We start from the raw sequence: 14427 nt of genomic DNA on the forward strand, positions 1-14427 counted from the left end.
CCATATAAAAATGAGATTTGAAATAATGTACAATATAAAAAATTTAGTGTAGTATATGTTTACAATTGCCAGGACATGGCAACTTAATTCCATATAAATGTTTCCATATAAATGTTTCCATATACAAATATCAAGCATATGCTTCATCATTCAATACGACACCGGTCTGAATCACATTCTCCTTTGATCTGAGACCACTGTAAACATGATTAATGAGTTGTTACAAATCATACTATAAAATTCAGTATTCAATTTTCTGTATGTGCACCTTTTTCTCTCTTTCTTGTAGAATCTGAATCAATGGTGGACGTCCTGAAGCCAAAGTTAAAAGCATTAACTTCACAATAAATCTTTAGAATGAAAGTAATGTCTAATTCCAAGATTTTGTAATACAAACAATACAAGTTCCTCATCCGAACACCATATATATATAAAATAAAATTTCCCGCACATTTGAAGAATTAGCTAGTCTTGGAGACAAAAACATGTCTCTAAATTGTAAGTTTGAGATTGTGCAAATTATAATTAGAAACCTGTTATTGGAAGACGATATTTTGCCCATATCGCATACACAGCTTCTGCAATCACTGCAATCTGCCAATTGTGGTAATAGATTTGTTAGTAAGGTGATCTAGGCCAAAAAACACATTTCTTCATTAGTAGAATAAGAAGACAATGTTCCTAATTACACATTATGCAGGGTAAAACAACCACATTTCTTTGCTAGTAGAATGAGAAGATAAAAGCCCCCAGCTATACACTCACAGTATAAGGGTGATTTGAAGCAATTTCATGTGACAATAGATTCAAAATTCTTTGTATGGATATGATATTCTCAGAAGAATAAATTGATATAGGGTAAGAGCAGTTTGAACCAATATCATGTGACAATCAACTCAAAATCCCTTTCTCGTATGGATCATTTATTCTCAAAAGAATGGATTGACCAATCAAAGAACATGATTGACTGTTCACACTTCATACACAAACCCCAAGCAAATCCGTATGAAAGAAACTAGAATATCCAATTTCATCTAACTAACGATTAGCTTAACCAAACCCAACTGTACATTGAAACATGGACTAATTAGGAAAGTACAAACCGTTTTGATTTTAGTGAATGCATAGACCCATCCCAACCCAACTTCTTCATATAACCTTTTGAATGCCTGCAAATTCAGAATACCAAAAATAATGATTAATTTCAGAAGTGCAATCAAGACTATCTCTCACAAGTAATGCACTAACTTGGAGAAGATTGCTTTCCAATAGTGATCGGGTATTGAATCATAATCATTAAACTATGTCATAAAAAAACTCACTGCGATATCATAGAGGACAGTCCCATCATGAAGAATCACATGGATACGTCCCATTGCCTGCACATTGTTTTTTAAGAGTTAATACAGTCGCATATAAAACAGCTAATAAAATTGGACTTGGCTCTCATGACAAGAAAAGAGAAGATGAGTTCAATTTTCAAGAATGGACTATTGTTTTTCCCTCATATCATCAACTATCAGAATTCAATTGTCATAAACTGCATGAGTATACAGAGGTTTTCATGTCCACTCATTCATCAGTAATTATTAAGACACCGCTGTTTATGTCCAATAGGTGCTTCCATTATTGATTTCATTCCATCGCATCAGTTTTGTCACCGAAATGTGAGGAAAGATGGCAATTATCACGGCTACAAATTAATAATATAAAAAAATTAAAGAGAGAGAAGGGCTAATAACACTAATAAGCAAACAAGCATAAATTCATGAAACAGATATGTTGTTTCCATTTTGTAAGGGGTTTGTTGTCCTGGCTGCCAATTTTAATGTCCATTGTAGTATCAAAAAAGGAATTTTTCCATTTTTGCATGGACTTAACCAGTTGAATAGACCAAGAAAAAACAGTGGTGGTAGCAGGTCCGATTAGAGATGAGTGTGCAACAGCAATCCAAAGATGCAAAACCGAATGGTCTATTTCACCAAGTCTTTCTCTACGACAGTGCCCAGATCGTTACGCATTTCATGCAGGTCAAAACTTACCCAACAAGGAAATTGTCACCTTTGGACAGTCATAGTTACACCTACCATTCACTGGGGCTTCAGTCACCGGTTCACTCATCAGGTCACCGACTCCCTTGGCCTTCCAAGTGCTTATTGGATGCTTTCCAGGAAACTGCTGAATCAGAACAATTCTTGTCCGAGTTAATTCTATTTTTGGTAAGTCCCTCCAACACCCAAATGCCAGACTGCCCCAAAAGCAAAACATAGTCCTGAAAGGATGCCCCCCCCTCCCTTGCTAACAGCAAGTATCCACAGAGATACTTAATGCGAGAGAAGTGCTGTTGAGGGACCAACCCTCGCTGTTGAGGGACCAACCCTCCTGGATCAATTTCGTACATTTGAAAATAGAAATTCTCAAAATGTTATATAAATATCATGAACTTGGATAATGTTTTAATTCCAGAATATAGTCTAAAAAAAGCAAGAAAGAATCATGAATTCAAGCAACATATACCGCAGCAAAATCAATGCCAGCGTTTTCTTCAGCTGAGTAGTTCTCTGAGTTTATGTCAACAAATTTGATCGTGCCATATTTCTCATTGCGTTCTCTCAACATATTCACCTACAAAATCAGTTAATTCCATTCAGTCTATACAAATAGATGTGGATCAATTAAATTTCTAAATTAAGCATTAAAACCTTAAAGAACAAATGTCACTTCATACTGCAGTCTTTAAAAGAAAATCTTTTATTGAGATAAATTCAAATAATGCAACAAACAAACACCTCTCGCAAGCATAGTGGACAATCACCATCGTAAAGCATCTTGACCTTCCATTCACCTCGATCACCAGGATTTTCTAAGATCTCACTACTGTTAGTTTCAAGAGTTTGAATAGATGTGCTGTTTAAAGCTCGTGTCATAAGGAGACCTGTAGATGTAGGGAAAAGGGTTAATAAAATTTCAAGTCACAAAATGTGTTAAAAAGAAAGAAAGAAATGTGCATAATGTCCTGTGAGAACCAAACTACCGTCATACCAAACAAAAGCTTACAAAACATTCAATATATTAAAAAATGAATGAAAAAGAAATAAGGAACTTGCATTGATGTCCTGTGAGAGGAAGTAATCATTTTTTTTATAAGTTTCTGTATGCATTGAATTCTTCCAGCATTAGAATAAGAGCAAGTTCCTATCTTGACATTTGTTTACAGACATTTCTCACTTAGTGACAATGTACATATTCAATTGCAGGACTCTTCAGTATGCCATACACACAATATATGTCCTTTGGAGACGATAAGGAAATACTTTCGTTTATCTACCTCCCCTAGAGCTCCTCAGCCACAAGTCATGATGCTTGCAAGCAATCCTGCTCAACTTTACCATAATACAGTTCAAAACATTACTGTTATACCTTAGCTGTAAGAATCCATGTCAAAAATGTGAAAGATGTTTAACGTACACTCAACATATCGTCATCAGACTTCAAAAATAAATATTTTTGAAGAACTTATTTTCAAATTGTGATTAGTTCCAATAGGGATAAGCTAGAGAACGTAATGGTCTCAAATGTCCTTAGATGATACACATGACTATTAGAACACTTGGAAGCATAGCCTTCTTTTACTCATATTGCCAACATATAGCATTTCAGTTTAATACTAAATTTATTTGATTTATGCCACTCAGAGTTTCAACTTCAGGATGGAAGAATTTGATCTTCTCATTTGATGAAATGCACAAGCAATATTCATCTCCTTGCTTATACAAAATGACAATCTTGAGATGCCAAGTATCGTTATATAGCATATAAAGTAGGAAGCAGCCATGTTTCAATTGGGTTGTCGTGTGCACATTGGGTTATAACTAACAACATGCCATGATATTGTGCAATGTTTGGACTTAACTACAGGACACAAAAGACTACATCATCAAGCATAGAACTCCCGGACGACAAGTAGAAAGACAGCAATCTTATGAAGCACAAAAGATCAAAACCCAAGAATAGGATACACCACCCACATTTCACAAACAAGCCAATTCAGAACTGTCTTGTGAAATGAGTATCTCAGTCCGAGGCAATAGTTTCAAGCAATCCATGAACATAGAATACATCTTAAATGAACAGACAAGCTAGTTGCACAGCAATGCTTTAATCATAGTGGAAGTGTTATGTTCACATAACGAAGGTGAGGGTAGGTCACTAATATCTACAGAACATAAGTGAGGGTATGTTCACTAATGTTTAAGGGACCAATGTGATTGGATGGAGGAATGATTGTGCATGCACTATCATGATCTTGATATCTAATACTCAAGGAGTCTAGGAAGATGTATAAATATGAGGCTTAGCTATCCTCATAAGACACATCAATGTCGGACGACAAAAGACTTCAGACACTACTAGTATGGGCTAGGATTCCATCATGATGATCATGTTGCCTCTTCCAAGGTACACGTCATCCTAATATTCGTCGGTATGGGACATCGGTGGTAGATTGGCTATGTCTCAATCATAGCTCAAGGGAGAACTGGTTCATGTATCCAATCTATTCACCATTTTTAACTTTAATTTGGCCTATGGATTAGATTAGTAAGAGATTCTTCATCTCTTCAATTATTTGAGAGAGGGAGAGAGAGAGAAAAGATAGTGTGTGTCCTTGGGCTTGTCCTCCCAACCTTAGTTTATGCCTTTATATATTAGCCTCTCATGTGCAAGGGCTAGTATGCATGTCCACCCCCCTTGCCTGCACAACCTTGGTGCTATGTATCCTTCTCAGAATGGTCCCGCAACACTCACAATCATTGTACAATCAATACGTTCAACATAGAGATCATATCTGACAGAATGAACGCCAATTATAGTAATAATCGCATGCTCATACACATTTAAGGAGGAAGACAGAAATTGTAGAGACACAAAGAGAATAGAGAAAAGTAAAGAGGGGGAAGAAGATGACTTGAGTAATTAGGTCGGTGGTGCGGCCATGGAAGGTGGAGGAAACGATCGTTCCCGCGGGCGGATCGAAGGAGGGGGGGGTTTCCGTGGAGGGGAATGAAGGCAGGCGATGAAGAAAGGTGCGGAGAGATTGAATGGTCTCTGGCCAAGCTCGAAGCGCAGGAGCAGAATCTGCTGCGGAAGTGGAAGGAGGAGGAAGCCATTTGGGGAGAGAAAGAAGAAAGAAACAGAGAGGAATAGCAAAATCTTTATTCCTCCCAAACCGGTTAACCCTTAACCGGTTTGGGAGTTCCCAAAACTTGAAGCGAACCTGTTCCCTAACCGGTTTATCCAAGCCCATTAAGCCTTCACCGGTTTGGAAATTGGTTAGGCCCAAATCAATTCGATTCGGCTTAGAACCATCCCCCAAACCGGTCTCTAACGGTTTAATGGTTTGGTTAGGCTTGAGCCAAGTCGTTATCAATTCCTATAGAGTCTGCCTACCTACCTGGCCCTATGCCTCAGTCGGTCTCACGCCTGCTCGTGCAAAAACCCCTTGTGCAATACCCACCAAGGACACGATAAGGATGGATTCACATGAGGTCCTACCCATGAAAGTGTGGGCCATGGGCATTTGTTTGCATATGTGATGATCTGGGACCAAAATAATGGAAGGAAAGAATCGAGCGTGCTAGCTGCATTTAGATCCAAACATGTTCCCCTTGTTGTGTGTGATGATTGTGAAACCAAAGGGGAGATTGGTAAGGAATGGTTTGGAAGTCTACAAGTTTTAGAGTCTTGTGCAATCATGGCCCACGAATTTCGAGTTCTCTGTTGTAAAGTGTCGTATGTTTGTGGTTATGTGAGAACTCTGACCCACCTCCTAGTTTCATTCATGCAAGCTCTTTTTTATCTGGGTGTGCATTGCTAGTATTGTCGATTTGCTCAACTCTTTTTTATTTGTGTGTGCATTGCTAGTATTGTCAATTTGCTTAGTGTAACAACCATAGTAATGCAATCATGGCTCACATGTTTCGAATTCTTTAGAAAAGTGTCTTATATTTGTGGTTACATGAGAACTCTAACCCACCTCCTAATTTCATTTATGCAATATCTTTTTTATTTGTGTGTGCAATGCTAATATTTCCTTTAGATAGTTAATCAAGATTATTATCAATTTGCTCCTTGTAACAACCATAGTGATCAAGATAGTTAATGGCATCGACCTACACAACATTCATCGACCACTATTCCATGAGGGCTCCAATCATGTGTCATATATTTGCCCATATTCCAAATTGTGGTGGGTCTAGAACCCACAATCGCAATAAGTCTAGAACCTTGCACTGTCTACTTTGTCCATGTAATGCAATGTCGTGAGGTTATCATGATCATGTGGCCAAATGGCCAAATTAAAGATGAATGTATCATCACCTTGTGTTTCACAATTGTCTTACAATGACAAATTAAACGTGAATGTACTATCACCTAGCTTGTTCTACAACTTCGAAATGAGATATATCTAGCATGTCACTCTTCAATAAGGCAATAACAAATTAGGAGTGAATGTACCATCACCCTACTTGGTCTACAATGTAGAAACGACATTATCACCAACATGTTAGGTGCTGAATTTTCGTTTATCCAAACGCCTAAATTTTATTGCAAATTTATTGACCTTGGAGTTAATGCAAATGAAAGACTCAACATATGCATTATGTTAGCTATGGTAAACTCATGATTGTTTTTATTGCCAAAAAAAACAAGGTTTTTGTTCATGTGTTTATAGTATTTATACAGTTACAATACTTAATGCAATTAAGAGATAAGACAAAGTTTATCATTCACTAAATGTAATCAAGACATCAGAAAGAAGTTGTTGTTTCCCAAGGAAAATGTTGAATTATTTGATAAAAATCACATGAGTTGTTATAGGTTTCTAATGACATTCCTCATCCCATATAGGTGATCGTGTCGCCAAGTAGACATGACACTCACCTCTAAATGTACAAAATTTGGGGTTAAAGTCACACTGTTTCATAAGGGTGTAATTTCCAACACAATCGATTACACATTAGACATGACATCCGTGGTAACTCTCTAGAGATGTTTGTATTATAAATCCACTCTACTCTATAAGTTAGAATTTACTCTAAGATGAACTTGTAGGCCTATATAATTCTAATAGAAAATTCTATGGTAAACTAGACTCTCCTCATATTAGGAGATTGTAGTTTCAAGTCCCACCATGATCATAAAAAAGGTTTCATATACCAGTAACCAATTCATAGGATTAATACCAATTATGTGTGTTACAAAGTCATTATGAGATATTGAACACAGACTATTGTCCTATTGGGTGTAGATTGAAGGCAATAATAGAGGTGTACACAATCTAGGCCACTCCTAATAAATACAATGTTTGTAGATTAGTATCTTAGTTTTATTTGAGTTTTATTTTGTGTGGCCTACCGGACAAGATGTGCTCTCTTAGAGCAAGAGCTTGTTAGTTCGAGGCCCACCATGATCAATGTGCGTCCTCATTGTGCACTCGATCGCCGAATGACCTAGATTCAAGCACGTTGTGCATTGCAAGGCCTGCCAAAACCAGAGTTCTTCTTCTTTCGGCAAGGCATGTTGCAATGATGCCATTGATAGCTTGTTGCTAGTTTGGCCAATGTCCATAGTTAATACGCGATTGATTACCTATTCGATCGAGTTTTGTTAAAAATCGAGCACTTCTATGGTCGTTCAGAGTGGCTCCCTGAGAGCTACAAGAAATGCATCTTTTAGTTCGTCTACTAGGAGCTACCGTGCCAACTACCATGTTAGGTTCTGAAACCGGATGATGAACTGCAGAATCGATTCTTTAGGTTCCTGTGCCACTACATAGAACTGGCACATTAGTTCCTGCTTTGGGATTTGTTGATGGAAGAGCCAAATAAATCTGTCCTTGAGCTCTTGAAACGACTGGAACTCTCCCAACACGTGTTGTGAATACCTATTCGTTGCTTGTCCTTCGAACGACAAGCAAGCCGAACTCGGCAATTTTTTATGCATCTGCATCGGCCGTGGCTAGGCATTGTGACACGTGGTTGGCTTGCCACGTTATGAGGAAAGCGTGGACACACGCCTCAACGTCAGCTCCCTCATTGTATCATGGATAGAGGTACGACATTGTGTCGATTTCTGAGTCCTCTGGAACCCTTTGAAGTGGGTTGTTGCCTTCAGGGTGTTCAGCCTGTGACCAAGTGTGTGGTTCCTTATGGCGCGCCGATCCTGCGACTAGGCCTTCCTCCTTTGCTTGTTTATTGTGTACTCATAGCTCGACTTGGACATGCCAAATTGTTTTACTCCCCTTTGGAGGAACACACTCTCGGTTACTTCTCCCGAGTAACTGGATCAAGGTATTGCGGTAGGAAGGAGAGAACAAGGCTTCGGGTCATCCCATCGACTATGCACTTAGCCGGATACGAGGTTAGGGTAACTTTTACTCTAGGGTTACCCGGGATATCTCACTTTGAGGGTACCCAGCTCGTCTACTCCGCACAACACTTGAGACACAAACCGATTTTTTATAGACTCACAAGGAACACAGGAATATGTATCCTGTCTAATCGACTACAACCGATTCAGGGTACACGACTACACTATATTAGGAGATTAACACACATTAGAATATAGATAGAACACACAAGGTTACCCCACAAGAAATAATAATATCTTAGTGGTACAACTCTATTACAAGCACCAATCAACTATCAATATCGCTCTCTATTCTCTAAGAAAAGTGCTTCACTCTTCTATACAATTTCTCGTCTAAAACATACCTCCTCTCCTCTCTCATTCACACAATACTTATATAAGACTCCATGCTTCCTATTTCTAGAAAGCATGGTGACTTACAATCGTTTCAGCCATTGAATAATTGGCGTTATTGTAACGCCCCATTCGGCTCTTGGCTGGCTCCCCTTGTTTGACTTTTTCCTATGCTTGGCCTCTTGTCTCCTTTCAAACCTTCGATCGTCTTGCCCGACCAACAATCATTCATCAAATGTGGTTGAGAGATTGGAAAGAGGTGATCGATTGCCAAGGAAAATATTTGATTATTTGAGAAGAATAAAAATACACGACACTCATCTCCAAATCCACACGAAATAGCATAATGGATATGACACTCACCTCCAAATCTAGAGATTGTGGGATTAAAGTCCCACCATGATTGACGCTTCATTAGGGTATAACCATGATGGCTTATCCATTAAAAATGATAACATGCTAGGCATGACTTTAGTGGGGCATCTTCGAGATGATTGTATTATAAATCAATTCTACTATATAATTCAAATTCTCTATAACATGAACTTTTAAGTTTGTAAGTTTTCCCCCTCTATTGCAAAAGATCATGGGTTCAAGTCACATGATGATCATAATAAGGAATCACATGTTGAACATAAGTACATCATCAACTTGTTATATCACATATAATGTCTGTACGCTTGGATAATGTGGCCTAATGTACATCAAGATCACCTTTGATTGAGCAATCGTGGGGTTTAAGTCACATCATGATCATAATAAGGGACCACACATTAAACATCTATATCATCAGCTTACTATTCCATATAAACTTTTACAACTTGGATCATGTGGCTTAATGTTTGCATTTGACGCAAGAGATTGGAAATTACTTTAATATCAAATTGTAGTCTTGATTGAAACAAATCTCATCACCTACGTTCATTGTTCATTTTCACACATTTTGTTGCCTCCATTATTATTAATGAGTTCTTCAACCACATTCATTTTTTCATTAAGTATGAACCATACGTACCATACTTGCATTCACATTCACGATGTTCAATCATTCGCGTAAGAAAAACACCCTTAAAGAATAATAAATACCATACTTTTGGATTAACTATTTATTATGAGGTAAATAAGCCTAAAAAATGAAAAAGAAACAAAAAAAACATTAAAAAAATGGGAAAAAAACACAAGAATGTTTGAATAACATTCACCTTCGTTTTCCAACGTAGGAAAACGAAAGTTATGCTAGACGAACACGAATTTTACGTACTATGATTAAGAATGCCCCAAGATTAGATAATATTCATAGTGGTCTAATTCACTTCTTCCAATACATGCATGACTATCAAATGCCTTAAACTTCTTTTGATGCTAGAGTCATTTGAACTTGCTAGTTTGTAGAGTTTTAATTAATCTAGAAAATTTTATCGTGAGTGCTCTACCAAATTTTATGAGATTTTAGGTTCAAGTTGCAACATCATCATAATAAGAACCAAACACAACTCTTTTCATCGTCATATAATTATATTTATGAGTTTGTTGAATAAATATGTGATTGTGTGGCCCAATGGATAAGGTGCTTGCCTCCGGAGTGAGAGATTGTGGATTCAAATCCCACCATAATTGTGATTCAATCATGGGCTTGGGGATAGGTTATTACTCACAAATGTTATTGAGACATCAAGACTTATTACCAACTTGTGATGTTGATTGGAGTGACTAATATCACCAATAATTTGTGTTGATTTTCACACATTTTGACACCTCTAACAAGCTCCCCAACCATGAGACTTAGAACTTAGAAATGTCTCTATCACCAAGTTGTGGGGTTGCATATATTAGGAGTTCCTAAATCAAAGCACTTAATGTTTGTTATCGAAAGAGTTTAGTCATGTTTAGTATTAGATGAGGTAACTATTTGATTGTTTCGACTCAATAAGGTCACCAGAACCTAAACTTGGCAAGATTAATAAAACCTCATAACTTAGGTAAATGTTTGATTGTTTAATGGAAATAAAATTGATGTTGCTTGTGTTTCACCATGATTTACTAATCATAATGGCATAATCACATTCACATCTTGAGAGAGAGAGTGCCCAACCATAAGACAATATTATGATGCGCAAAATGTTATGAATTTACTTGTTTGAATACACCATTTCCTAATGGAGCACACATTATTATAGAACCATGGGATGGGTCAACACAATACCCCCACCAACTCAACTTGGAGGAGCTCTCCAAACACCTATGTGTTTGGAAGACATCACACCACCCGAGAGGCCCAATTTGTTCTCCATCCTTACTAATGCCATCAAGAGTCAGGAAGGTTCCAAGAGACTCGATCGCCTCTTGGAGAGAGAGAGATAGAGGAAAAATGCAATGATGTTTCAATGATAGTGTTGAAACATGTTTCTGATGTGACTTTGCATTCAGAACTCCATTTTTTGTGATTTTTGGCTCATTGCAAAACTCATTCAAAGAGCTTTCCAAGATTATTTGGACACTAAGTTTCGTGGTCGCTACAAGTTACAAGGAAAATCATCATATTTTGTTATGATGTCTATTTCATTGATGGGAGGGTTGTACAAAGTGTTTGTAGAGACAATTATCCAACGGACTTAATAAATTCTTACCTTAGTTTATTCACCCATGTCAATACGGTTTTATTGCAAGTAGAAATATATTGCATAATGTATTGAATGTTCATATGGCCATTGATCATACTTGACATACACATCAAGAAACGATTATGGTGCAATTAGATTTGGGGAAAGCACATGATCATGTTAATTGGTCTTTTCTTTAAGGCATATGTATAATATGGGGTTTGGTCTTTGTATGTGTCGACTTATCTTTTTTCTAAGGCAAAATGCAACATCTCCTGTGATGCTTAATGGTGGAGTTACTTTGAAAGTTTTTCTTACTAGATCCGTGTAGCAAGGATGTCCACTAAGTCTATTACTATTTGTTATTGTTACGCATCCTTTGTTAGTAATGTTGTCCAATATTGCAACCATTGGTGATATTGTGGTTTTGCATCTTCCTTTTGGTGGCACGAGCATTGGCTGATGATTCTTTTATGTTTCTACAAACCTCAAAAGAAAATCTTGAAAAGAGTATGCAAGTTTGGGATAAATTTGCCTTGGCTTCAAGGTTGCATATAAATTGGAGGAAGTCTTGCCTTATTTCTTACACAAAGAGTGATTTGGAATGGCGAGGGCCAATGATTACACGAGGATCAATTTATCAGCATTTGGGGTATCCATTGGGTGTTCATGTTCCAAATGTTCAACTGATTGATTGAATTGGTAGTAAATTTGTTGAGCGGACAAGCTCAATTGGATCTGGATCAGTATCCGGAACCAGGAGCCGGATCAGAGAGACAGATCAGAATGAACCGGTAGGCCGTTAGAGGGCTACAAATCTAGCCTAGTACGTAGTCATATTTTTGGGAGTCAGTGCCAGTCGCTCGTATGAGCATTGAAGTACTTGTCAGTAGTAAGTACTTCTATTAGTCCTTTTAAGGACTTGTAGTGTTATGTAAGACATTGTATGTACACATAGCCTTATTATTTTAAATTGAGTTTACTGTTTTGCTCTCTCTGTCTCTCTTGTGTAAGGTTTCCATTAAACATGTGTCTATATTCTATTGCTATCCGGCTAAGCCGATTTTGTCTTAAGCTTTCACATACTACTTTTTCAAAATTGAAGGACGAATTTATGTATTGGAAGTCTTGATAGTGGCCCTTTCATGTACAACTCAAAGTGGTGAAATGTATCTTGATACCCATGTTATTATATTTTTTACCATTACTTCCTTGGACTAAGAAGGCATTACAAGCATTGTTGCAACCTCTTCGGTTCATGCTATGGCGAAAGGGAGAAAGGATGGGAGTTACATGGATTTCATGGGACCATTTGGCTACTCCTAAACAACTAGGTGGTGCAACAATATTGGATTTGGAAATGCATTTGATGGCTCATAAATTTGCATTATTATGAGATATGTGTCAACAAGATCAACCATGGATAACTATGATGCAATATTTTATTGAGCATGAAGGATTGGTGCATGGGAAAACAAAGGTTCAAGCATCGTGGTAGTCATTACTCAATGGATACACTATTCCTCTACATATTCAACATTCTATATGCGGACAACAATTGGTAAGTCATGGCAAGATGCATTAACCTTTTTTCAATTGGGCACCATCAAGTGCTCGAGAATTTTGCAATTCGTTACAAAATGAATTGATCGTTTCTTCTTGAGTGTCGTATTGGCATGGAAAAGGGAAACTGCGATCTCAATTCAATCATTTATAATTTTCGATTGGGGGTTCTACATTTGGGAGACGTGGTTGATAATAAATCTCAAAGGTTCTCCAAGTTTGAGATCCTAAATGATGGTTATGCATTCCCCCAAATTATGGATTTATTTGGGAGAAATTGCAAAATATACCATTGTTGCATGGATCGTTGACATTGAAAACAAATGTTGCACCTTGGGCAGATTGGTAGTTACAAGATTGTACACGCTTGTTACAGGTCACTACAAATCTATTGTATCATCATGTAATGGCTATCTCCTAAACTAGAAAAGGTGTGGAATGTACGTAAGTCGAATGCCAGGTGGTGACAAATATTACAATGTGGTTGGCATTCCCATTTGCCATTTTGTGCAAAGGTATCCATATGGAGAGTCATGATTGGTGGGCTCCCATTAGGTTTAGCCTTAGAGATATGCGAACTAGGGTTAGGCATGTGTTTCTTTTGCACCATTGTGGTGTTGGAGGACAATACACATAGGTTCATTAAATGTCCTATAGTGTGCATAATTTGGAAGTACTTATTTGGACGTTTGACAAGTTTTAAACCGTTGTTATTTGAGGCCTCAACAATGGGTTTTTTCTCAGTATGTTCAAATTGGTCTAAACGACGAGATGGAGATATCTTTCCAATTTTTACAATATTGTTGACTGCAACACAATTGGAATATGTGTAATGCTTGCATGTTTGATAGTTGACATGGGTTGAACCTATATGAAGAAGTTTAAAGGTATTCTTACAAGTTATGTGGAATTTCTGGATGTTAGTGCATGTGGGGATCATTTCATCAAGTGCATATTCTAATTTTCTAGTGGCGTTATAGGTAACAATCAACAATTGTTTGGTTCGGTTTGAGAGGGTCAAAACCGAATCGGTTTGAAACCAAACCGTTTAAAATTTTAGAAACCTGAACCGAACCGAACCGAAACCATTAAAAAAATTTCAAACCGTTAAACCATAAATATTTCATTATTTAAAATTTCAAAATTTTAAAGATTTTCCTAAAATGTGAGAATAAGGCATGAAAATGAAAAGATTGTTTAAAAACAAAATTTAAAAATTTTCTTTTTAAATTTAAATAAAAATCTGTGAAACTATGGTTTCTAACTGTTGAAATTGAACCGAACCTGAACTGAACCAAACCGAACCGTTTTAATCATTAAGTTGTGCTTTCACGGTTCGGTTCAAATTGAACCGTTGCCGATTGTTAGTTATAGGAGCTCCCGCTCCTTAGATAGGCATAGGATAGATAGGTAGAGGAGGCTAAGAACAAGTGGGATTTTACATACATTTAATATAATTGTGTGCTTTTTTACCAAGAGAGAGAGAGACAAAAAGAAAACA

General features: G+C 37.2%; 1 protein-coding gene across 3 annotated transcripts; it reads right to left on the reverse strand.

The window, feature by feature from the left end:
• LOC147853886 (Putative thiol-disulfide oxidoreductase DCC) lies at positions 1–5177 on the reverse strand. Of its 3 annotated transcripts, none has more exons than XM_087332672.1 (8): positions 4967–5177; positions 2790–2935; positions 2518–2625; positions 1323–1379; positions 1104–1169; positions 534–594; positions 269–312; positions 1–188 (listed from the first exon to the last, which is right to left on the reverse strand). In XM_087332672.1, the coding sequence occupies exons 1-8, from the start codon at positions 5166–5168 to the stop codon at positions 147–149; spliced, it is 726 nt and encodes a 241-aa protein (XP_087188798.1). In that variant the 5' UTR covers positions 5169–5177; the 3' UTR covers positions 1–146. The 3 variants fall into 3 exon arrangements, 2 of the variants coding, with proteins under 2 accessions (XP_087188798.1, XP_087188797.1); XM_087332671.1 differs by having other exon boundaries at positions 1–197; XR_015531228.1 differs by lacking the exons at positions 1–188; positions 269–312 and adding an exon at positions 2088–2298.
• Positions 5178–14427: the final 9250 nt, after the last annotated feature.

This window comes from Azolla caroliniana, unplaced genomic scaffold (genome assembly GCF_043228905.1).
Source record: "Azolla caroliniana isolate FFs.n. ecotype wild unplaced genomic scaffold, voAzoCaro1.0.p SCAF_16, whole genome shotgun sequence".
In the NCBI taxonomy this organism is placed as follows: domain Eukaryota; kingdom Viridiplantae; phylum Streptophyta; class Polypodiopsida; order Salviniales; family Salviniaceae; genus Azolla; species Azolla caroliniana.